At 43.0% G+C, this 26674-nt stretch overlaps 1 protein-coding gene across 1 annotated transcript in view; it reads left to right on the top strand.

Moving 5' to 3' along the window:
• The first annotated feature begins 2099 nt into the window (after positions 1 to 2099).
• The window catches only part of XKR4 (XK related 4), a 313239-nt gene continuing 288664 nt past the window's right edge, over positions 2100 to 26674 (top strand). Inside the window, exon 1 of the mRNA XM_086336960.1 lies at positions 2100 to 3041. Coding sequence (XP_086193086.1) covers positions 2245 to 3041 — 797 coding nt within the window. The 5' untranslated portion in view covers positions 2100 to 2244. The remainder of the gene's footprint in view (positions 3042 to 26674) is intronic.

The raw sequence follows: 26674 nt of genomic DNA, 5'->3' as shown, positions 1-26674 counted from the left end.
TTTTTCGGAGAAGGCAATGGCACCCCACTCCAGTACTCTTGCCTGGAAAATCCCATGGATGGAGGAGCCTGGTGGGCTGCAGTCCATGGGGTCGCGAAGAGTCGGACATGACTGAGCTACTTCACTTTTACTTTTCACTTCCCTGCATTGGAGAAGGAAATGGCAACCCACTCCAGTGTTCTTGCCTGAAGAATCCCAGGGATGGGGGAGCCTGGTGGGCTGCTGTCTATGGGGTCACACAGAGTCGGACACGACTGACGTGACTTAGCAGCAGCAGGTAATATTTATGGGCTCCTGGGCCCAACACCCTCCTGCCAGACTGTCAGGCAGAGTTCACCATAAGGGGGCCCAGGGCAGGAACCAGTCTATAAGAACAAAGGGCGAGAGTGGGCAAATCCCACTTTGATCAGGTTGGTGCTCAAACAGCAGATAACTGTAGTAGGACATGCCTGGGGCGGCTATTTCTACTTGCAGAGAAATGTGTGCACATTTTCATAAGGCTACCAATTAAGAATGGCGCACATACTAGTTCAGACTGAGCCTGGTGTCTGCAAGTTAGCGCGAGGGTGTGAGGTTTTGCCTCCAGATTTAGAAGACCACGCTGGTGCTCTTCGTGGCGGGGTAACACGTGTTGCCTCACTTCCCTCTGGGCTTAAAACATGTGAGTCACAGTATAATTTAAGAATTACAGTCCCCTTCTCTTACGTTTGCAAAAGTTAAGTGAAACAAATCAGACTAAGTTTTCTTAACAAAAAAGGGGAGTGGAACCCTATATCGACTGCATTTCAAAGAGTCTTTTCAATTTGCCTATTCTCTATATCTGTTACTATAATAACTTGGTGATCACAGATTTAATTTATTCCAGTCATTTCTGGAGTGGCGGGACTACACAAGCCTGAAACTCCTGTCGCTTTAAGAGCAGGTAATTCTCCTCTGGACCGGGGAGGTGGCGTCAGCTCCGGGCTCCGCCACTCCTCTCCCGCGGGCCGGGCCCCGTTACCCACGGCTGCCGCCCCGCCCCTCAGCCCTCAGAGCCCCGAGCAGCCGCCAGGGGTGCGGCGGTTCCCACCTACAGGAGGACGCGGCCGGGGGCCGCAGCTTGGCCCGCCGGTCCGCCTCTCCACCAGGCTTGGTCGCTTCCCGGCCGAGGAGGGAGCGCGGGGGTATCGGCCGGGCGGCGCGGGCCTGAGCGGCGGAGGGCATCCGAGCCGCCCCCTCCTCTTCCCGATCCTGGGCGCCTGGCCTCTCCGGAGAAGCCGGAGCCATCTGGCCGCGCGCTCCTTTCCCGAGAGCGCGGGCTCGGGGTTCCCCGCGGACCCGCCGGTCCTCCGCGCCTTCGCCGGCTCTCCGGGGCCGGGCACACCCACTGCCGCTGTCGGCTTTCAGGGCCCTGGTGTCCGAATCGAGCCCATTCTCCCAACCCTCGTCGGCCCCGGCTGCACACCCAGCCCTTCTCCAGATCTCCGTAGCTCAGAACTGAACACAAAGAGCCCCGCGCCGTGCCACACCCGCCGTCCCCACTCTCCGCCGACCTCCGCGCGGGCTGCACGCGGGGACCCCTCCTCTCTCCGCGCCCTCCCGCCCCTCCCCGGGGTCGGTCAAATCCACCCGGCGTTCTCCGCAATCCCGTGAGCCGGGACCCTCGACCGTCTCTCTCCATCAATCCTCCGGGCCCCGGGGACTCGCCAACCCCGTCCCAATCCCGCAGCGCTTCCCGGCCGCGGCCCCTCCTCCGGGGCCCTCCTCCTCCCTCGCCCCTCCCGAGCAGCCGGGGCGGGAGCGGCGGCAGCTGGAAGAGAAGGATGAGGTCATCCTCTCGCTCGGAGTCAGCTGGTGGAGGCGAGGAAGCGGGAGGAGGGAGCGCGCGCGAGGGGAGGAGAGGAATGTGCAGGTCCGAGGAGCGCCGCGGCGGCCGCTGCTGCTCCTGCTGCTGGCGGCGGCGGCGGCTCGGGCGGCAGCCGCGGGGCCGGGACGGCGAGGGGCGCGGGCGGCGGGCCGGGGCGCGCGCCAGGCGCCGCGAGCAGCTTGGCTCCGCGCAGGCAGCCAGGCGGCGCTCCTGCAGGCTCAGGGCGCGCCGCTAGCCCGGCCCAGCGCCCAGCCCGGCGGGCGAGCCGGCGCAGGGGCAGGAGGAGGGGAGCCGCACGCCGGGAGGGAAGCCGGGGCGCGGCGAGGAGGTGGCGGGAGGAGGAGACAGCGCGGAAAGGTGCCACATAAAGGAGGGCGCTCCTCCGCGCTGGAGGCATCATGGCCGCTAAGTCAGACGGGAGGCTGAAGATGAAGAAGGGCAGCGACGTGGCGTTCACCCCGCTGCAGAACTCGGACCACTCGGGCTCGGTGCAGGGACTGGCGCCCGGCCTGCCGTCGGGGTCGGGGGCCGAGGACGAGGAGGCGGCCGGGGGCGCCTGCTGCCCGGACGGCTCGCGCTGCTGCTGCTGCTGCTGCTGCTGCGCCGGGAGCGGCGGCTCGGGCGGCGGCTCCGGGGGCTCGGGCGGCCCGGGCGGCGGCTCCGGGCCGGGCTCGGCGGCGCTGTGCCTGCGCCTGGGCCCGGAGCAGCGGCGCTACTCGCTGTGGGACTGCCTCTGGATCCTGGCGGCCGTGGCCGTGTACTTCGCGGACGTGGGCACTGACATCTGGCTCGCCGTGGACTACTACTTGCGCGGCCAGCGCTGGTGGTTCGGGCTCACGCTCTTCTTCGTGGTGCTGGGCTCGCTCTCGGTGCAGGTGTTCAGCTTCCGCTGGTTCGTGCACGATTTCAGCACCGAGGACAGCGCCGCGGCCGCCGCCGGCTGCGCGCAGCCCGGGGCCGAGGGCAAGACCGCGGTGGGCGGCGGGGCCGCGGCCGCGGAAGGCGAGGCTCGCCCCTCCACGCCGCAGAGGCAGGCGTCCAGCGCCGGCAAGGGCCACGTCGCCGCCACCAACAGCGGCAGCAACAGCAGCGGGGCCGCCCGGGCCGGCGGCAAACCCAGGTCTGCGTCCTGTTCCTTCTGCATCTGGCTCCTGCAGTCACTCACCCACATCTTGCAGCTTGGGCAGTTCTGGAGGTACCGTACCAGGGGTGGGGGGACGGGGACTGGCTGCCGCTACTACATGCCCACCGCTTTGCTTTTGACGAGACCTGTTTAGGGTTGCCTTGGTGGTAACCCAAGTCACAATCTCGTTGGGGTTTTTTGTTTGTTTGTTTGTTTTTAAAACTGGGTTTTGCATTTTAAAATTTGCAATCAGAACCTAGGGTGGAGAGAAGTGAGAAGCAAGGGAAGGGCAACTAAGTGGCTTTGAGCACTCCATCCCTTCCGTCTTCCCTCTGCTTCACTAGCTTCTCTCTTTATACACTACCACCCTTCCCTCATCATCCCTAACACATTTTTAGAGATACTGTTTCATACTGTTTCAGCGAGGAGGAGAGGATTCCGACTACATCTTCTAAAAGAAGAAAAAAAAATCCTCTTTAATTATGTTGGGTTTGAAATGTATGTTGCAATTTGGGTGGCTTCTTTTGTTCCCTGAGAAGAATCTGCTGGTTCTAGTTAGAAGGGAGTTGTTGCTTTTCAAAAGTAGCCACATTTTAATGATAACCGCTAGAGAAGTATTTCAAGTAGAGAGCGTAGTAGGGACACACTTGTCTCTTTTGGAGACTGTCTATATCTATATCTGTATTTATAACCATCTCCACATAAAAGCAAGTACACTTTATTGGACTGCTGCTTCTGCTCCTAAGTTGCTTCAGTCGTGTCCGACTCTGTGCGACCCCATAGACAGCAGCCCACCAGGCTTCCCTGTCCCTGGGATTGGACTGAGACTTACTCCAATGGTGCACTTCCTGATTATCTTGCAACATCCCCATATCTGATTTCTTGGAGAACTAAGAACCCTTGGGAAAGGGTGGTGCACCTTGTAAACTTTGATCACACTTGGCATCTTCACTGGCATGCTTTTCTGCTTGTTGTCTGATATGCCAACTCTTTGGGCAGAGGGAATCATCATTGGAGATGTCACTGCCTGGATTTAGGAATATAATGAAGCAATCTGCTCAGGAACACGTTTCTCTGAAATTTGTGTGTTTTTGATGGCTTTTTGAAGTGATGTTTTACAGCTACAAAAATTCTTGATGTTGAACAATTTAAATGCTAACATCCTAGAGTTTTGCTTTTGGGTCCCCCCCCCCCCTTTTTTTAATTAAACAGCTTAGTAAGTAGAAGTAAAATGAGGAAACTTCCTCACAAGTGCACTGGTATGGGGCTACATTCTGCTATGCTAGTGTCCTTTACGATTTCATTTGTAGTTATTTTTGTGATTAAAAAAAAAACTACAAGTCATTAACTATGCTAAGTTATCCTGTGTGGAAACAACTCAGAGAATTTGTGGAACAGAACTGAAAATCTCTCTTTCTTTATGGTGAACTGTGCGGTGTTTTCATTGAGAAGAGCACGTGTGATAATTTTTCAACCTTTTCCAGGACCATTGCTTTGTAAAGCAGGGTAAGCATTGCATAGGTAGTGACCTTTCAAACTGAGAAACTTTTTTTTTTTTTTTTTCCAAGCAGATACTACCTGGAAAAGTGCTATATGCTTTGCAGTCAGACAAATTGATTTTGGAAACCTCCATACTTTGGATTTAAAGGACTTTTTAAAAAGTCACTTAAATGTGATAACTGTTATTTCCCATGGTTGACTACTGCAAAGACAGCTTGGTGCCTTCAAGTCTGATGAAGAACTCAAATGCTTGATTTAATTACTGAAATTGTTTAGTGGCTGGGATTCATATGATTAGCAGTTTTAATCTGATAATGTGGTAAATGAAGCTTAACATTCCATTTGTTAACTTCTGCAAATTTCATGCAGGATTTGAAAAATCACTCCCTTTTACCTTTAAAATTTCTAGATTTATGTAAAGAAGGGAAACACTTCTCAGTTCCATTAACTGAAGAACTATCCATGTTTCTTACCAATTGATACTTTATGAAAAATTGAGTATCAAATTCTATTTGTTTTTACTGGACCTTCCAGACCAAACATTTTCCCAATTGAAAAATGCTGTTGAATATCTCAGAACATAAAATGCAGAAAGTGAGAAATAATTAGGAAAAGAAAAGGGCCTCCCAGACACATCTCAGTGAGACCATAGCTACTGGGTCAACTGGCCATACAGCAAAGCTATGGGGAATGGGGCAGAACCGGTAAGGTTCACTTCAGAAGGAAAATCACAGGCTGTAAGACAAATGCATTAACCACCCCAACCCTTGGAGAAACTGTGGGGACATAGGGTTCATTTTTGCTAAGCATTTCTACAATGTTTTCTATAAAGGCTCAGAAGTTTATTCTGCCAACACATGGTCATTTGGGAGGAAGTAATACTGGAAATGTTTTTACATGTTTGTCTACTTATTCAGAATAATCATTTAATAATTCATATGTGAGTTGTCTAATCTTTTCTGTTCTTGGATTCTGGTTAAGATATTTGGAGGATGGTGGGGTAACTTGGTGGAAGCATCATCTCAGACTCAACCTCATTTTCTCCTGATAATATTAAAAACAAAGCAAACAAAACAAAACACCACAAACTTTAGCTTAATGTAGGAAATTAAAATGGGGTCAGAGAGTTCATGGAATTTAACACTCAGATGCATTCTGAATTATTTCAACTTTTCTGGGTGTAGAATATTTGCATAGAACTTGAGGGTACGGGTGCATCTTTGATAATAAACTGCTGAAATGCGGTTCATCTCAGGTTGTTATATTAGACAATTATCTTTAATTGCCATGATTCTTTAAATTAGGAGCATCTCTATGCTCTTTCTGGCTTTTCTTTTCAGTGCATTTTACACAAAAGTTGCAGAAACACAAAGGTGTGAATAGTTCAAAGCTAAGAGGTCATTACTCCTATTTTAAACATGCTACTTTCTAAGATCAATAAAATAGATTTTAGGTAGGTTGGTAACTGTCCATTGTATTTGCACGGAATTCAAGTTATTTTAGGTAAGGGCCAAATTCTAAAAGCTCTCTGTAGACAAAATCCTTTGAAAAACCATCAAAGTGCTTGTTCTGAAATAGCTATTTGAAACATTTTGGACAAGATTTGCATGTACTCATACATTTATTACAAATGCAACTGCTTAAAGCAATGATACATATTCATTTTAATTAAAGTTTGCTAATGGGAAATTAATGGCAGCTTTTAAAGTCGCAGGAGTTGATACTGGGAATGAACCATTGAAATAATGAAGTGAATTTTTGCTACCATGTGAAGAAAGGACTTTAAAGACCTTTAAAGGACTGTGCTGGTGAATGAATGAGGAAGTACTTTTCTTTTGTGTTCATGTCATATGCTCCCAGAAGTTACCAAGCATGCAGCTCAACCTGTGGGAATCAGAAATGCCCAATCGGAACACCTTTTAGTCCTCATGAGACCTGTGGTCAGTTATATCGAGAAGTCTTCCTCCTTTAGAGTTTATGACCTACTCTTAAAATTTGACCTGAATTTCTCCTACACGTGTACACGTGTAGCTACGTACATATTTCATTGTCTTCTAGCAAATAGGCATGTTCCAAATGATAACTCAGTGGATGGTAGAATGGAGAATATTTTTACCATTTTGGGTTTTGTTTCTGAATATCTTGTCATGAGAGTCACCCGAAGAACAGCTTTCTTGGGTTTCTCATGCTTGATCCCCCACCAGGTGTTAGCATGTGTTCCATGTTCAAGTGCATGGGTTAAACAGAGTTAAGCAGATCTCTTCACAGTAGAACTTATCTGAGCCTTTACTTACTAAGCTGTTGTGAAATTGTCAATAACTTTTTAAAGGCACATCTATTACATCCTTGTAATCATGTGGTGTACAGAGCTCTTTGCGAAACTTTGTTCTGGCCAAACAAGAATCATATTAACAAGAGTTTTATTAATGGTACTTTTTTCTTTTAAAACCTACAAAAATTTTTGTACTCATCTTGTCTAATCATTCAGTTCAGTTCAGTTCAGTCACTCAATCGTGTCCAACTCTTTGCGACCCCATGAACTGCAGCACACCAGGCCTCCCTGTCCATCACCAACTCCCGGAGTCCACCCAAACCCATGTCCATCGAGTTGATGATGCCATCCAACCATCTCATATTCTGTTGTCCCCTTCTCCTCCTGCCCTCAATCTTTCCTAGCATCAGGGTCTTTTCCAATGAGTCAGCTCTTCGCATCAGGTAGCCAGAGTATTGGAGTTTCAGCTTCAACATCAGTCCTTCCAATGAACACTCAGGAATGATCTCCTTTAGGAGGGACTGGTTGGATCTCCCTGCAGTCCAAGGGACTCTCAAGAGTCTTCTCCAACACCACAGTTCAAAAGCATCAATTCTTCTGCACTCAGCTTTCTTTAGGTCCAGCTCTCACATCCATATATGACCACTGGAAAAACCATAGCCTTGACTAGATGGACCTTTGTTGGAAAAGTACTGTCTCTGCTTTTTAATATGCTGTCTAGGTTGGTCATAACTTTCCTTCCAAGGAGTAAGCGTCTTTTAATTTCATTGCTACAGTCACCATCTGCAGTGATTTTGGAGCCCAGAAAAATAAACTCAACCACTGGTACCTCTATATATATTGGAGAAAACTGGCTCAGAGACATTAACTAACTGGCACAAGATGACACAGCTATTAGGTGATGTGTCTTGGAGTCAAAACCAGCCTTGTCTTACCCTAAACTCTGTTACTGGTTCAGTTAGCTACCTCCAAATGCCAATTTGGATAATAAGGACAACAGTGTTTAAAAATGACAGTCTACCTTCACTAAGGTTGGCAAGGGCTTCCCAAGTGGCTTAGTGGTAAAGAATCTGCTTGCCAATGCAGGAGACGCAGGTTGTTCGATCCCTGGGTCGAAAAGATCCCCCAAAGAAGGAAATGGCCACATACTCCAGTATTCTTGCCTGGAAAATCCCAGGGACAGAGGAGCCTGGCGGGCTACAGTCCGTGGGGTTGCAAAGAGTTGAACACAACTTGGTGACTGAGCACTCATGCGCGCACACACACACACACACACAAGGTTGGCAAAGTTCAAGAGAGAGCTAAGTTTAGGCAAGTTGGGGTGTTTCCCTAATAACACACAGTGGTTCAATGGCAGAATAGAGGCTGGAGCGCAGAGCGTCTACCCAGTGTTTCTCTTCCCATACCACTTGGACATGCTGAGGATGTTGCACTAAAACCCAGCTGAGAAACATGATCTTGTAGTGGCATTAAAAGGCATAATGAATGTGAACAAGCGCAAAGTGCTTTGTCAATGATGAAAAGTTCTAGAGATAAGGAATGGGTAAGAAAGTAGCGTATTGGGTACAGCTTCAACTACTGAAAAAGTACTTTATTGATTCTGAGTTAGTCCTGAATTCTGATGTAGGTCATGCAAGATTGGTGCCCTTTCCTGAGTTAATGGAATGGTCATTTCCCTTATGTCTGTGTTCTGTCTACTGCATATTAATTTATCTCTTAATCTGTGTTGAGTACTTGCTGTATGCAAGGCGCTATGCTAGTTACTTATTTCCCCAAAATGAATAAAATACACATCTTCTTTCAAAAAATCTACTGTCTGACTGAGGAAGATGGAATAGTAAACAGACAATTTCAATACAGGAAAATAAGCACTGTGATAGAAACAGGAAGCTCGATCCACCTTAGTGGTTCAAGTAAGACTCTGGTGCAGATGCTTGAGCAGAGGTTTTGGTGGGAAGATCTACTATCTGAATAAAGTGGGGTGTTGGCTGTGGAGTCTTGGGTATAATTCTGTGAAAGGGCAGAGAGGCAAGAAATAACACGGCAGGTTAAGTGTGTTTTGAACAGAGAGTAATTGTGAGATAGTAGCTGGAGGTGAAGATGGGCTAGACAATGAAATAAATTTAGTTTTTATTCTGAAGGCATTGAGAAACCATTGAAGGATTATAAGGGTGAGGACTGTTGAAAAGTGTTCTAACCTTGTTTTATTCAAGGAGGGGCAAACAGTTGAAATGTTCAGAGGATATGTCATCAATTCCTCTGTAACTGGATCATATCCCTTTCATTCATAAAACTTCATTGATTTTAAAGGATTCAGTGTGGATGTAATTGGAGCAAGAGTTGTAATTTTCATGCAAGAGTTGTTTTTTCAGAAAAACGGCTTGGCTAAAATTAACTGTACTTATACTAAAGTAAGTTCTTGGTAAAAGTTTGTTGTGTGTTACATTTTGAAGAGATTTTTCCTTAAGATACGGTGGGCTTCACCTTATTGAAATCCATAGAACATTGTTCATTATATTTGTAGAACACTTCAATTTTCAGGGAGTTTCCATGTTTTCTTTCTTATGTAATCCTCAGGTTCATCTTTGAGGTAATACTTTCATTTTACTTTCATTTTGCAATTTCAGTGTAGAAATTGAGATAGAATTTTGGATGTTTCCCTCTTTAGGTCATGTAGCTCTGCACAGATCCTGGGCTAGAATTCAATACTGAGGTGGGAGAGATACAAAAAAATAAAAGACTACACAGATATAAATATCTTTGTAATAAATGCAAAAGTTGTAATTTTCCCATTCACTTGAGCTATATACTTACAAGGGTAAAAAAATGTTATACTTATTACACCCCATGAAATTTCAGTCTATTTTCACAGAACAGTTGAAAGTAATATCTATACAAATGAAGTGTCCCCAATTCTTGGGTGAGTAACTTTGAAGGTCTTTCTTCAGTCACTTACCAAAAAATTGTAATATCTATACAAATTTCAGTCTATTTTCACAGAACAGTTGAAAGTAATATCTATACAAATGAAGTGTCCACAATTCTTGGGTGAGTAACTTTGAAGGTCTTTCTTCAGTCACTTACCAAAAAATTCCTTAATGTTCGAATACCCAAACACATGACTTCTATTAAATATTTTCTATATTTTATCAGTTTGAATGGAACAGTGTACCTATGAGTTTAAATAGCACCAGTCACTGAGTAACAGATGAATAGAATGATTTCCCTTTCTACGGAATCACGGACTAACCTGATGAGCACATTTCTTTGACTTGTTTTAGAATTTGAACACAGTCTAAGCTGACGGAAGCAAGATTAGGAATTAGAATTGGATTTATTACTCTAATGCACCATCAAATATAAGGTGCATTGTGGTACTAGTCATGAGAAAGTGCTTATAGGTATAATCTTGTAAAACAATTGAAATATGTTGATAAATTTCAAGGGAAAAAGCATTCAATAATTCTCAACAGGAAACATCCTCTTGAATGTCATGTGTAATTCTGACCACCATACCATGTGACTCCCTTCCAGTTAGCATGGCCGGTCAGGAAGGAAAATCATACAGTTACTCTAGTCACTGTGGGACTTAACTTATATAGGAATACATGTCCAGCAAATATTTGCTCATCTGTGAATAAAGACACTTACTCCTTGGAAGGAAAGTTATGACCTACCTAGATAGCATATTGAAAAGCAGAGACATTGCCAACAAAGGTCCGTCTAGTCAAGGCTATGGTTTTTCCAGTAGTCATGTGTGGATGTGAGAGTTGGACTGTGAAGAAAGCTGAGCACCAAAGAATTGATGCTTTTGAACTGTGGTGTTGGAGAAGACTCTTGAGAGTCACTTAGACTGCAAGGAGATCAAACCAGTCAATCCTAAAGGAGACCAGTCCTGGGTGTTCTTTGGAAGGAGTGATGCTAAAGGTGAAACTCCAGTACTTTGGCCACCTCATGCCAAGAGTTGACTCATTGGAAAAGACTCTGATGCTGGGAGGGGTTGGGGGCAGAAGGAGAAGGGGACGACAGAAGATGAGATGGCTGGATGGCATCACCGACTCGATGGACATGGGTTTGGGTGGACTCTGGGAGTTGGTGATGGACAGGGGGCCTGGCATGCTGCAATTCATGGGGTCACAAAGAGTCAGACACGACTGAGTGACTGAACTGAACTGAACTGAACTGAATGAAGCAGAGGGGTTGTTATTTCTTCTCTGTAAGAGTGTAGCTGCACTTCCTGCCTTCTTGCTTCTGGGTTTCTAAGGCTATAGTGAATCAGAAAAGGTGTAATGTAACAAATTGCCCAGCTCTTTTGTAGATTACCATTGACAAAATGCTGGCTATCCTCTGATAAAGATGCAGCTAGAAGCCCATCTTTACTGTCCTGTTCTTTCTGATAGAAAAGTCAGACTGGGGGCGCTTTGGGATGGATATTTTTCACTTAATTCTTACCTACACTTGACCTTCTGAGTATATGCTTTATACAGAATGATGGTTGGTATTTTCAGTGCCCCTGTTTGTCTACTCTGAGAAAGACTGTAGCTTCTACTATTACAGCCTCCACCACCATCATCACCATAATTCTTATAACCATGAAATGTTGCTTCCATGTCCAATATATGTACAGAACTCACATGATTACTGATCGCAAGGGGAAGAAAAGTTGGGTTAAAATGGAAAAGAATCAGTCTGGGAATCCCCTAGAGGCAAGAGGTGGTCTGAAGACACCATTAGGTCTTTTCTAAGATGAAGATGAAGGGAGAGAGCATAGTTAGAATATCAGTGATGGATCTTATTTAGAAGGGCAAGCTGCCTTTGGGGAATCAGACTAAATGGGCAGTCGGAAGAGATGATGGGGCCACTCGGTAGCTCAGACCCCAGGTGGTCACCTCCTGTCCTGGGTTACATGTGACAGCACCTGCTGATGGCCCCACTGGTTTACATCTTCATTTGGTTTCCTCCTTCTGGGTCTTAGTTTTCTGCCTGTATGATATGATTGGTCAAAAATAATATGGGTGGGGGGAGGTGGGAGGGAGGCTCATCAGGGAGGGCATATACATACACATATTGCTGATTTGCTTTGCTGTACAGCAGAAATTAACACAGCATTGTAAAACAATTATATTACAATAAAAATAATATCTAAGGTTCTTTTCATGTTTAAAACTCTGTCACTTTAAGTAACTTAAATGTGCATTAATTTTTTTTTAAACCCCATCCTTGAAAAGTAGAGGAGGACAAAAAAGAAGCAAATGTAGAAAAAAGTATGGGAAGCCTATTGAGAATCTATATTTTTTGCTGTCCCCCTTGACTCCCCACTCCTGCAGCACAAGAAAGTACAATATAGCTCCCATTTTCAGCAAAGTTCCATTAAACATATACTGAGCCTCAAAAACAGTGTTTGGAAGTCTCCAGGTCCATATGTGGAAGTCTACTTTCTGCAGATATTAAACAAAAATCTTTAAAAATTAACCTTTATGTTCTTTCGAAATATAGATCCTGCTCTTATTATGGGCTTCCCAGATGATGCTAGTGGTAAAGAATCCACCTGCCAATGTAGGAGACGCAAGAGAAGCAGGTTCGATCCCAGGGTCGGGAAGATCCCCTGGAGGAGGAAATGACAACCCACTCCAGTGTTCTTGCCAGAAAAATCCCATGGACAGAGGAGCCTAGTGTGCTACAGTCCATGGGGTTGCAAAGAGTCAGACATGACTGAATATACACCCTCTTATAAACTCTTTTCTGCTTATCTGGCCTCAGAGTATATGCACCAGAACATGTGTTCTCAGGTCATCACTGTGGTGTTGTATAAGTGGGTCAAAGGGGATCTGCAAGGTGCTTTCCACAGTTGACGGTATTCACATCCGAAACCCAGGAACTGGTATTACTTAGCACATAGAGAATCTTAAGCTTAATTGTATAATGCAACTTATTTTGTGTCATTTCCAATTTTTCCAATGAAATTAAACCATTTTCATTAAAGCCCATTATCTAAGTATTTGAAGCTGACGTTCAAAGTGTTCCATATCACCGATTCTAAGAGATGTGCCATATAGACTTGGGGAGCCAGAATTCCTTCTGTGCTTCATGTGGTGAGGTCCACACAGCTGGAGGGCTACGATTAGCAAATAAGAACAGTGCTTCAGAGGCTTAAAAAGAACTATCCATTATATCAACGAGAAGGCTGTTGTCAGAACTAGATTTGCTTTTAAATTAAAAGCTTGTCCCGGGTTACACTGTCAGTGATTTAATATGCTGGAAATTGAATTAAACTTTATACAAAGAGACTGTATCCAGGCCCGCAGCTGATGAAAAACAGGCCTGTATTACATTCTGCTCAAAGCAGAGATCTACCCTTTAACCCTTCCCAGCTGGCGATCACCTGGATCTTTAGGATGCTACAGATCTGTCGTGACACTGTGCAATTTTCAACCTCACGACAACCTTTCAGATTTTTACACTAAAAAAATTTTTTCTTAAGTATCTATTTAAAAATTGTCTGAAGTATGTCAAACTGTTGTCTCCTTTTTATGATTCATAAGTAGACTGAATAAGTTCTGCTTCTTTTGCTTAATATATGTACATGCCCTGTTTTCGTGTCAGGGGAATCTTTCTACACAAACAGCAGTGGGCAGTGTGTGGGTGGGTGAGGATTAGTCAATCAAAATCAGGCGTGTATAGAAAAAGTAGGATCTACAGTGAATAAGAGTCTAAAAAGCCTTGAGATGACTTTGATTTGACTTCCCATCAAGTATATTATGTAAGAAGGATAAAGTCACCTTTCTGAACCCCTAGCCTCAGAGATTTCATCTGTGTAAATAGCAGTCTGATTTTTCTTTCTGCTGCCTAGATAATGATTATGAATAAAGATATCAGTTTTCAACTGAATTCTCTACTTTCCTGGTCTTTTTTCAGTAGCAGAGAGTCAATACTCAACACAAAGGCAGCCATTGTGGCAGTAACAGTAACAAAACAGTCTCTCATCACTTCCATCACTAGTTCATGGTATAATCACTGCATCAATGTAACAGTAATAAGGAAGAAATGGTCCTTTATGAAAGCAAGGGAAAGGATTTGTAAATGCTTTTTTCCTCTTGATAGAGTCTTCAGCTCATTACTTTACTGTTTTACTAAAGTAAAATTAATAACAATCACTTTTTAAAATGTAGGTCAATTCTCAAAGACTCTCCAAAGTGAGTTTTAGTACTTGGGTCTGTTATTATCACATAAATTAGGAAGGATATCCCACAGGGTTTCAGATTTCCAGGGGATATTCTACTATTAAGAATGACAGTCACAGATATCCTATGGGATTTTCCTGATTTGATTGGTGATCATTGGGTTTGAAAATTTTGAGTTCTAAGTGATATAACACCATCCCAATGAAAGCCTAAATGTTAGTTGTGTTCCTACATCTGAAAAGTAAATCATTACAATTACTTAAGGATATACTAATATCTGGGCTTCCCAGGTGGCACAGTGGTAAAGAATCTGCCTGCCAATGCAGGAGGTGCAGGAGACACAGATTCGATCCTTGGATTGGGAAGATCTTTGGAGAAGGAAATGGCAACCCACTCTAGTATTCTAGTCTGAAAAATTTCATGGACAGAGGCGGTAGGCTATAGTCCATGGGGTCCCAAAGAGTCAGATAATACTGAGCTGCTGAGCACACACAGGCTAATACCTATCTATATCATTTATATGTTGAATCTAAAATATTAAATGAATAAACTTATTTACAAAATAGAAACAGACTCACAGACATAGAAAACAAACTTAGAATTACCAAAGGGGAAAGCATAGAGGCATAGATTAGGGATTTGGCATTAGAAGATGCAAACTACTATATATAAAAAAGATAAACAGGGACTTCCCTGGCATTCTGGTGGTTAATACTTCATCTTCCAAGGCAGGGGGTGTGGGTTCAATCCCTGGACAGGGACCTAAGATCCCACATGCCCTGCAGTCAAAAATGGAAACATAAAACAGAAGCAATATTGTAACAAATTCAATAAAGACTTCAAAAAAAATAACAAGATCCTCCTGTATAGCACAGGGAACTGTATTAAATATCCTGTAATAAACCATAAATGTATTTATACATATAACTGAATTGTTTTTCTGTATACCAAAACTAACACAGCATTGTAAATCAACTATTTCAATAAAAACTGAATAAATAAAATAAGATTGGAATAAAATGAGTAAGAGGGAGGAAACTTGACGTTTTTATTAAGGAAGTACGTTCAAATTCTCTGGAAATTTATTCATCCCTTTCTCTGATCTGCTAATAGAAGTAGGGGGATGTTTTCAGTAAAATATGCATTGATGAGTTGCAAGAAGGAAAATATAGCTACAAGATAAATGAATGAAGATGGAGAATTTCACTCCATAATAAGAGGATGAATTTTTAATCCTTGGATTGTAGGAGTAGGAAAATTTCACTGACCCAATATATACAATATCACAGCAAAGCTTCACCAGCCAGGCCAAGCTTCCTTTAAATGAGTTTGTTCTAGGAGCCAAGAAGGCAAAAACTCAAGCTCTGATATGTTTAAGTTTATGGGATCAACTTGAGACTGAGAGCACCAGCAGGGCCTGCAGTCTGAGCGACTTTGACCTGAGTCCTGGATTATCACACAGGTCAGAAGTCAGCCAAAAGTGAGCTCACAGAGGGCCAAGACCTGGGCAGATCTTCAGAACAGGGAACATATTAAGAACCTGGGACTCTAAGGACCAGAAACATACTTGATAATAGTAAAGGGAGGTGAGACTCTGAGGTCAAGGTCATCACACAAGCTAACCATGACAGCTGGGCTTCAAAGTATAAAACTGAAGGACATCCCATAAGTGGGTATCAGAGATGCTGGATTGGGAAGTCAGGTTCGGGCATCTCTCTGCAGCTTTTAGTCTGATGGAGGCTCTGCATCCACACAGGAAAGAGGAACCAATGGAGGGATAAAGGAGATGAATCGGGAACCCAGCCAGGCAAGACCAGGTCCTAGCCAGGAGTTATCAGGGTATATTATATTCAGAAAATGATGTGGAAAGGCTTCTGAGGACCAAGCTTACTACGACCCATGAGGCCTACAGGCAGGCTACACCCTGGGAAGAAATGTGATGATGGTCAGCCCGATTTCCTGCCTTACTCTTTGTCTTCCTAAGTGAGCACTATAGCATCAACAATATAACAAAATATGTCAGTGCCTGTGTTGTGGGATAAGCAATGAGAATGGCACCTTATGAAATGTACATTTGTGTAGATGTGTGATCAGTTTCCTTATTTCCCTTTAAACAAAATAGCAAACGATGACCTTCCCAGAAAGTCTTTTCCAAGTAATGGTTTTCTGATTTCTCTTTCGAACAACAGCTGGTGTTGCTAGGCTGTCATTTCTGTTGCCAGGGTTCCCTCCCCATCTTTATGCCAGGATTGTTTGGTTCAGTGTTCTTAAGTGTTTCTGTGGAGAGTTACTAAGTTAATTTTTCTCAGTCTGCTTTATCAGTAGGCATGGTCACCCGGCCAGGCTCTAGACCTGCATGTTTTTCCAATATAGTAGCCATTACCTACTATTACCTACACATGACCGTCAAATAGTAGTTATTCCCAATAGAGGTATACTGTCAGTGTCAAATATCCAGGGAGTTTTGAGCACTTAATGTGAAAAAAAAGGATGATAACTGTCTCATTAATAACCTTCATACGGATTACATGTTGAACTGATGACATTTTGGATATATTGGGTTAAATAAAATATATTGCTAAAATTAACTTCACCTGTTGCTTTTTAAAATTTTGTAAATGTGACTACAAGAAAATTACAGACATGACCTACATTGTATTTCTATTGGACAGAGCTGCTGTAGATGATTCTAGAGCTCATTCTTGCAGAGAGAGAAGATAATAAATCCAAAATATGAAGATAAGAATTTGCTAGAAGTTACCAGGGAAATTATTAGAATTTACAGAAGTTACTACCTGATGCAAAGATCTGAGTCATTGGAAAAGACTGTGATGCTGGGAAAGATTGAGGGCAGGAGGAGAAGAGGGAGAAGAGGATGAAGTGGTTAGATGGCATCACCAACTCAATGGACATGAGTTTGAGCAAACTCCAGGAGATAGGGGAGGATAGAGGAGCCTGGCAGGCTGCAATCCGTGGGGTCACTAAGAGTCAGACATGACTTAGTGACTGAATAGCAACAACAGCCAGGGAAAGGACAGTGACTATTTCGCCACTGAGGCAGGTTGACTTAATGGGTTTTGCAGATAAGATTGCCTGCTGGTAAAAACTGGCTCTTTAGGAGATAAAGCCCCTAATGTGGGTTCAGCCCCATGGTTTTCCCTGCTTCCTGCCTTGTTTAAAGCCCAGCAACCTGCTGTTCTTCTTTGATATTTTAATAAATAGTATTTGATGATGACAATAAGGACTAAATCTTTGTAAGTGCTGTTGTAGTTGGATTGCCCAGAAAATTCATTTGGGTTTTTCATGACATCGTATGGGAAAACTCGAACGAACTCTTTGGCCAACTCAACACCTTGCCAAGCACACTATGCCTATTTACCACCGAGTCTTCTCACCAGCCTCTCAAGGTAGGAATTATGATCATTTCCATGTGAATATGAACCCACTAAGGTTCAGAGAAGCAGGGGATTTCCCCGAGGTCACACAGTTCCCTAGCAGCAAGTAGCTGCGCTCACGTTCTCAACTTCAGCTTCTGAATGCTTGTCCCACTGTGTCTTACAAGATCAATCCAAGAGAATTACTTGGAGAAGCATTTCCTGACCTTTCAGACTGGCAACTGTGCTGAAAACTGCAGTGAACTCAACTGTACTGTGACATCAGTGGGAATTAGTCAGGTCAATGGTGGGATTCTCCTCTGAGGTCAGATTTGAGTCTTGACTTGACTGAGAACTCCTCAGCTACAAAGCAGTGGGTTGAGGATTACATCAGGTCATTTCCAAAATCCCTCCCAGCTCTATAATTCTATGAAATCTGGTATCCAAATGGAGCATCTCAATGCTTTATACACCTTACTAAATATCCACATGGGGAGCAATATGCATGTTTTATTAACATGGGCTGGGGTTCTGATTAACTACTCCTAGAATTGGTATTTCACACCAAACTTCAAACACAGATACTGAGGATCTGTTTTATCCAAGACAGGTCACTTTCATTTGCTACCTACTGGTAAGATACATGTTGTTTCCATTGGGAAATGAGTGACACTAAAGAATACTAAGCAGGCTCCAGTCCCATGCGAATAGTATGTAATTAACCTGTATTTTTATCCTCATTGTGCATGCAGTCATGCTTTGCATATGCCAGCATTCTACCCCACATATGTTCATAAATTATGAATTCAACTACAACTGCGCAAGGCAAGCCCTGCTGTCAGTCACATCTCTCTCTGAGACCAGCAGGATTTACATCTGTGTGACATAATTTCAAAATCAGCTCCTAAGACCTGTCTCAGAGGACCAACTCTGGCATATGCAAGTGCTCAAAAATTCACTCTCAAATGCACACAATTCAAAATTTTCAGAATCAGACACAGCTAGTCTTTGAAAAAGCAATTCCAAATATTTACTTCTAAGTATCAAAAAAATTCTCAAAATATGCCCCCCACCCAAGTGGATATGACTTGCTTTGGAAGGGCTTGCCAACTGCAATCTGCTTGCTATTATTTGTATTATTTGGTGACATTCCATGAAAAATTACATAATGTCATGTTTCTTTTTAGTTCAATGGCATCTTTGGAAAGCATAGTTTTTCCACAGAGACTAATTTTCAAGTATATTTCTAATATTCATGACATGAAGTGGGTTCTGACTTTTTTCTTCTTTAATCCCCAGTAGTATGTTCTAAGAAGCATGCGTATCTATTGTTGTTCAGTTGCTAACTCATGTCCGACTCTTTGCAACCCCTGCACTGCAACTGCCAGGCTCCTCTCATATCTCCCAGAGTTTGCTAAAACTCATGTCCATTGTGTCAGTGATGCCATCTAACCATATCATCCTCTGCTTCCCCCTTCTCCTCTTGCCCTCAGACTTTCCCAGCCTCAGGGTTTTTCCTACATCTATATATATGTGTATAGATGCATATCTATGCTATATTTATTTTCCCCATGATTAGTCTGTCACTGTTTCCATTGTTTCCCCATCTATTTGCCATGAAGTGATGGGACCAGATGCCATGATCTTAGATTTTGAATGTTGAGTTTTAAGCCAGGTTTTCACTCTCCTCTTTCACTTTCATCAAGAGACTCTTTAGTTCCTCTTCGCTTTCTGTCATAAGGGTGGTGTCATCTGCATATCTGGAGTTAATGATATTTCTCCTGGCAATCTTGATTCCAGCTTGTGCTTCATTCAGCCCAGCATTTTGCATGATGTACTCTGCATATAAGTTAAATAAGTAGGGTGACAATATACAGCCTTGACGTACTCCTTTCCCAATTTGGAACCAGTCCATTGTTCCATGTCCAGTTTTAACTGCTGCTTCTTGACCTGCACACGGATTTCTCAGGAGACAGGTAAAGTGGTCTGGTATTCCCGTCTCTTTGAGAATTTTCCACAGTTTGTTATGATTCACACAGTCAAAGGCTTTAATGTAGTCAATGAAGCAGAAGTAGATGTTTTTCTAGAATTCTCTTGCCTTTTCTATGATCAAACGGATGTTGGCAATTTGATCTCTAGTTCCTCTGCCTTTTCTTTTTTTTCTTTTTTTAATTTAATTTTATTTTTAAACTTTACAAAACTGCATTAGTCTTGCCAAACATCAAAATGAATCCGCCACAGGTATACATGTGTTCCCCATCCTGAACCCTCCTCCCTCCTCCCTCCCCATACCATCCCTCTGGGTCGTCCCAGTGCACTAGCCCCAAAAATCCAACTTCAACATCTGGAAGTTCACAGTTCATTTATTGTTGAAGCATGGCTTGGAGAATTTTGAGCAATACTTTGCTAGCATGTGAGATGAGTGCAGTTATGTGGTAGTTTTAACATTCTTTGGCATTGTCTTCTTTTGAGATTGTAATAAACTGACCTTTTCCAGTCCTGTGGCCACTGCTGAGTTTTCCAAATTTGCTTGCATATTGAGTGCAGCAGTTTCACAGCATCATCTTAGGATTTGAAATGGCTCAGCTGGAATTCCATCACTTCCACTAGCTTTGTTCTTAGTGATGCTTCCTAAGGCCCACTTGACTTCACACTCCAGAATGTCTTGCTCTAGGTGAGTGATCACGCCACTGTGGTTATCTGGGTCATTAAGATCTTTTTTGTATAGTTCTTCTATTTATGCTTGCCACCTCTTCTTAATATCTTCTGCTTCTGTTAGGTCCATACTCTTTCTGTCCTTTATTGTACCCATCTATGCATGAAATGTTCCTTTGGTGTCTCTAATGTTCTTGAAGAGATCTCTAGTCTTTCCCATTCTATCATTTTCCTCTATTTCTTTGCATTGATCACTGAGGAAGGCTTTCTTGTCTCTCCTTGCTGTTCTTGGAACTCTGCATTCACATGGATATATCTTTCCTTTTCTCCTTTGCTTTTCACTTTAGTTTCTTGGGCTCCAAAATCACTGCAGATGGTGACTGCAGCCATGAAATTAAAAGACACTTGCTCCTCGGAAGAAAAGCTATGACCAACCTAGACAGCATATTAATGACCATATAATATGACCCTAATGCTGGGAAAGATTGAAGGCAGGAGAAGGGGACGACAGAGAATGAGATGGTGATGGCATCACCGACTTGATGAACATGAGCTTGTACAAACTCCGGGAGATGGTGAAGACTAGGGAATCCTGGTATGCTGCAGTCCATGGGGTTGCAAAGAGTTGGACATGACTGGGCAATGGAACTGAACTGATACTCCTAGTCATGCAGTTATGTAGGTGAAGATATGCTGGAAAGAACAGACATGATGTGATTAAACTGAGATAGTCTGGAGTGAAACTCCTTCATTCAATCATTAAATAAATATTTCTTAACCATTCACCCCGTGTAGGCTCCAGGCACCCAAAGATGAATGGAACATACTCCCTGATCTCAAGGAGTTCACAGTCTGGCAAGAGTCTGTCTCATTTATACCTGTTTACACTTCAGAGAGTCACGCAGCATCAACAATGGCAGGAACAGGATTGATGGGGAGAACTTTGTGGTGGGGAGATGGGGGACGTGTCCAGGAGATTCCATGAAGGGGTAACATTTGAATGGAACTGTTGACTGAAAAACAATACATGCAACTTCTTCGGTGGGAATTTTTAGGACTTAAGCCCAGGAGGCAGCATCTCAAGTAACCTTGAGAAAACTACTCTGAGGAAGCGAGGGGAGGAGCCAGGATATATAGAAGCTTTGTTAACAAAGGGCAGGTAATCTGAACATCAAGAGATTTTTGTTAATTAAAAGCAGACATGTCAAATTAAGGAATTTAATGCTTGCCTACGTATGGGAAGATGCAAGGGTCTGGGCTCACTGAAATAATTCCTTGGATATGCACCTCAGTTATTTGTGGCCAGTATCCTGTTTTCACATCCTGAGCTTCCCCCATGGGGAATGGCTGCAGTCTGATGGCTGCTAGATGGCAGGTGTTCTTCTCCTTCCTGAGTTCCCACAGGGCTCACTGGCTTACATTGGAGGGCTGCATTTGCTGATGGCTGTGACATCCTTGTTTACTGACACGGCAGGAAGTGTTCCATTTCTCAGAACCTGGGAGAGTGTTTCAAGCAGAAAACAAAGAACAGACAAAGACATTTCATGCCCTGTTTGTAAAGAGCTGAAATGGAAAGCAGGAAGGAAAGATAGTTAGTGGATGAGTTGTGAGGTTGGGGCTGAACTAGCTAGAGCCTTGGGTGTATTCCTAAGGAATCTGGACTCTATTCTATTGGTGAACAGAGGCTCCAGGGACACATTTAGATATTAATACATATTTTCAAACAGGTACTTTTCAGTAGTGGGAAATATTGAATCGCAGTCTGAAAATAGTGGAGAAGGAAGTTGCCTGCACCCTTAAGAGGCAGGGAAAAGAAAATGTGAGCAAGGGGTGGACTTGAAAAATATCCAGAACTTTAAGATGCAATGGAATGAGTGAGTGAAATGAATGCACAGAAGGGCCTGACGAGTCTCACTAAAGATTCCGATAGTACTTAATGAGCTATCGGAAAAGGCATAAACATAAACAGAGTTAAATAAAGATGCTCTGTAATGTATGCTAGGCAATTAAAAAAGATTTACCAGAGTAAAGCTAAATACAGTATCCTGGATAATTAATGGGCCAGTGACAACTCAGTAATAACTACCCTGAACTTCTACAATAGTGCATTAACATATGTGCCTGTCAGGAGAAGGGTTTGCTTTTACAATCAACACCCCACCCCCTAGCTGGGCAATTTCCCCACAGAAGTTAATTAGGGATTCCTGGTAATGGAGCCAGCTTGTAACCAGGAAGAGTTAATTTTAAATTTACACTGGATCTACTTTGGTGAATTTAACCCTTTTTTGTTATTATAAACATACATAATGGCCTGCTTCAGGGAGATAACCTAAGCCACTCACCTGTGAAGGATGGTAAGGAAGTGAAACTTACACATTCTAGGGGACATTTGCAAGGACTGAATTGTCTTTTTACTTTGTTTCCTCACCCCTCCAACTCTGATCCATAAAAGAACCTGGCATTCCGACCCTGATAAGATGGTTATTTTGAGGCACTAGCCTGTCATCTTTTCAGTCAGCTAGTTCCCTGATTAAAGTCTCTTCCTTGCCTCAAAACCTCATCTCTCATATTCATTGGCCTGTGGTGCAGCAATCAGAGTAAGCTTGGACTCGATAACATGCTGACTAACCTCCAACTAAGATTAGCCATGATCAAAAAACTAAGATCATGGCATCCAGTCCCATCAATTCATGGCAAACAGATGCAGAAACAATCACTGCAGACTGTGACTGCAGCCATGAAATTAAAAGACACTTGCTCCTTGGAAGAAAAGCTATGACAAACCTAAACAGCACATTAAAAAGCAGAGACATTACTTTGCCAACAAAGTACTGTCTAGTCAAAGCTATGATTTTTCCAGTATGGATGCGAGAGTAGGACCATAAGGAAGGCTGAGCACCAAATATTTGGTGCTTTCCAACTGTGGTGTTGGAGAAGACTGTTGAAAATCCCTTGGACAGCAAGGAGATCAAACCAGTCAATCCTAAAGGAAATCAGTCCTAAATATTCAATCGAAGGACTAATGCTGAAGCTGAAGCTCTAATACTTTGGCCACCTGATGAAAAGCCAACTCATTGGAAAAGGCTCTGATGTTGGGAAAGACTGAAGGCAGGAGGAGAAGGATGAGGATGAGATGGTTGGATGGCATCACTGACGCCATAGTCATGAATGAGCAAACTCCAGGAGATGGTGAAGGACAGGGAAGACTGGCATGTGGCAGTCCATGGGGTCACAAAGAGTCAGACACCACTGGGCGACTGAAGAACAACAACCTCCAAGTAGCGGTGAGTGGCTGGTAGTTGTTCTTGGGCTTCTGGTTGAGCCTAAAAGAAGTTTGATTGTAAATGTAAATTAATTTCTCCCATTCCTTGACTCTCTCGGCTCTGCGTGTTATGTTAGCTTTCAGTGGGATTTCCCTTTCTTACTCTAGGAAATGAACTTCTATTCTATTTGTGGGTAGGTGTGCCATACCTGAGACAGACTGCCATAGGTGATGGAATCTTCCCTGAATGGGCCAGGCCATCAAGCCATTAGGATATGATGGATATTCCACCTGGATACTTAGCTCAGTAAAGATTCCTCAGAGGATGGTTCTTCTGAGACCTAGTGGACTTCTTTTATTTCAATAAATCCTCATTTATCACCATTTAAAAATTTCTCAAATTTTAGTTTTTAATTCATAGTCTTTTTTTCCAAGCAGTTTCAGGTTTACAGAAAAAATTGGAGTTGACATATACTCTCCCTTCACTTCCAGGTTCCTCTAAGACCAACATCTTCTGTTAGTGTGGTACACTGATACAATTGATGGACCAACGTTGATAGATTAGCCGACTGAAAAAAAAAAAAAAAGCACAATATGGGAGTTCTGTTTTACTTTGCAGGAGTTTTTAGGACTTCAAGCCCAGGAGGCAGCATCTTGAGTAACTCTGAGGAAACTGCTCCGATCATGCAAGGGGAGAGTTAAGATATATAGGAGTTTTGCAACAGAGGGCATGTAGAAGGAACAAAAGATTACTGTTCATAAAATGAATCTAGATATCTGAAGTTGAAGAATTTAGCACTTTTCTTTGTACAGGAGGATGCAAGAACTTGGACTCACTGAAATTATTCCTTTGATATGCACCTTAGCTATCTGAGGCCAGTATTCTGTGTTTTCACATCCTGAGCTCCCTCAGGGCTCACCAGCTCACCATCATCCCTGATGACTGTGACATCTTTTGCTTACTGATACAGCAGGAAATACTCCATTTCTCATTATTCTTAATTGAAATCCATAGTTTAGAATTTACTCTTTGTGTTGTAAATTTTATCAGTTCTGACAACTGTATAATGGCTTGTATGCATTACGGCAATATGATACAGAATAGTTTTGTTAGGTAGGCAGAATAGGAAAAAACAGAAAAAGAGGAGCCAAAGGGCCAGGGTCTCTCTCTCTTCTCTTCGAGTCTTTTGGGTCTTCTGCCCTCATGCCCTCAAGCCTCAAGGATGTATTTTCCTTTATTTTCTAAATAAAACTGAGCTATAACACAGAGCTGTGATACTGGTCTGTCCAAGAGCTGTAACACTGGTCCATTGCTTCAGATTTTTGTTGTGACGAGACAGAACTGAGGAAATTACACACACCCCCGACAATTTACTGCTCTAAAAACCCCATGTTCCACCTATTTCTCCTTGCTTCCCCCCAACCCTAGCAACCACTGATCTTTTTACCATCTCCATAGTTTTGCCTTTCCCAGAATGTCATGTTGTTGGAATCATAGGATATGCTGCCTCTTCAGATTGGCTTCTTACAGTTAGTGATGTGCATTTAGGGTTTCTCTGTATGTATTTGTGGCTTGATAATTCACTTCTTCTTAGTGCTGAATAGTATTCCAGTGTATGGGTGCACCACAGTTTATTCACCCATTTACCTACTGAAGGACATCTTGGTTGCTTCCAAGTTTTGACAATTATGAATGAAGCTACCATAAATATTTGTGTTCAGGTTTTGTGTAGATACAATAGTTTTCAACACATTTGGGTAAATACCAAGGGGCACAATTGCTTTGTCTTATAGGAAGAATGGGCTTCTTCAGTGGCTCAGGTGGTAAAGAATCTGCCTGCAATGTGGAAGACCTGGGTTTGATCCCTGGATTGAGAAGATCCCCTGGAGGAGGGCATGGCAACCCACTCCAGTATTCTTGCCTAAAGAATCCCATGGACAGAGAAGCCTGGTGGGTTACAGCCCATGGGGTCACAAAGAATTGGACATGACTGAGTGACTAAGCACATAGGAAGAATACGTTTAGTTTTATAAGAAACTAGCAAACTGCCTTCTAAAGTGTCTGTCTGAAGTGCCATTTTACATTCCCACACTTAATAATGTTTGAGCGTGCCAAATGCCCCTTGTTTGTTGTTGTTGTTCGGTTGCTAAGTCATGTCTGGCTCTTTGCGACCGCATGGACTGCAGCACGCCAGGCTTCCCTGTTCTTCACTCTCATCCAGAGTTTGCTCAAACTCATCTCCACTGAGTCAGTGATACCACTCAACCATCTCATCCTCTGCCACCCCCTTCTCCTCCTGCCCTCAATCCTTCCCAGCATCAGGGTTTTTTCCAGTAAGTCAACTCTTTGCAACAGGTGGCCAAAGTATTGGAGCTTCAGCATCAGTCCTTCCAATGAATATTCAGGGTTGATTTCCTTTAGCCTTCTTTGAGAGTATGGAATTAGTGAACCAGGGCATAAGATGCTTTTCTTGAAAGAGTTAAAATACCATGAACTTATTCAAGTTACAAGTTCTAAATTTAAAATTTTGGAGTGATTTTGCTGGTTGAGATCTAGGCTTTATAAAGTATAAATCATATAATTATTCTTAAATCAGAAATGGGTAAAATAATAAAAATATAAATTACTATACAATATTAGTTGTTCCAGTGACGTATTTGAGTAGTTTTATGAAATTATTATGCTGGCTACCTAGACATTGAGTTCTGGTACTAACTCTGGTTTCACATGGGTGTAAAAAACTATTGGAACAAAATCAGTCTTTTTAAATGTAAATTTGAGATTAGTGATCTTCATGGATTTATGAAGTTTGTTGGTAATTTTTCCTTTAAAAATGTAATCATGGGATAAATAATGTCTATTCTTCAGAAAAAATGCACAGCACACATGCACAGCCTCACATACACATGCACACACACAGCACCCCCACGCGCCCCCTCCCCCCTACACACACAGCCCCTGTCCACCCCACACACCTCTGAAATACTTTGGAGTTTTGCCAGAGACTTGAATCATTGCCCTGGGTAGTGGCGCCTGACTGACTCGTGCCAACTCAGCTTGGGCTTTGCTTCCAATGGGCTTGAATGGAAATCATATGCAGGTGAATAGCAATAAAGGCCTTGTCCAAACCTTTGTTTGGATTGTGATAGTATTAGCGAAGATTGAACTGAATTATGCTTGCAATTCTTGAAAACAATGAATTAAAAATTTTGTTCTCATCTGTTGGACTAAAGGAACAAAAAAAGATGAGTGTGTTAACCCTTTTTAGCCTAAATTATATAATCAGGTAATTTTGTTTCCTTTGTTCTATGTAGAAATGATTTGAGTATCCATGTCAAATATCTTTACTTTCTGCATACATATTCATTTCAATCCAAGCCCCCACATGTATCTCCATATTTCCAACTTTTTTGGTTTTAAAGTGTATGCAAATATTTGTGAAGCTGAAATTTTTACATGG

This window comes from Bos grunniens, chromosome 14 (genome assembly GCF_055505025.1).
Source record: "Bos grunniens cultivar Pamir isolate PY7600 chromosome 14, Bosgru_T2T1.0, whole genome shotgun sequence".
Classification (NCBI taxonomy): Eukaryota; Metazoa; Chordata; class Mammalia; order Artiodactyla; family Bovidae; genus Bos; species Bos grunniens.
Note: the sequence above shows the minus strand (reverse complement) of the source record. Positions and strands in the feature narration are given on the sequence as shown.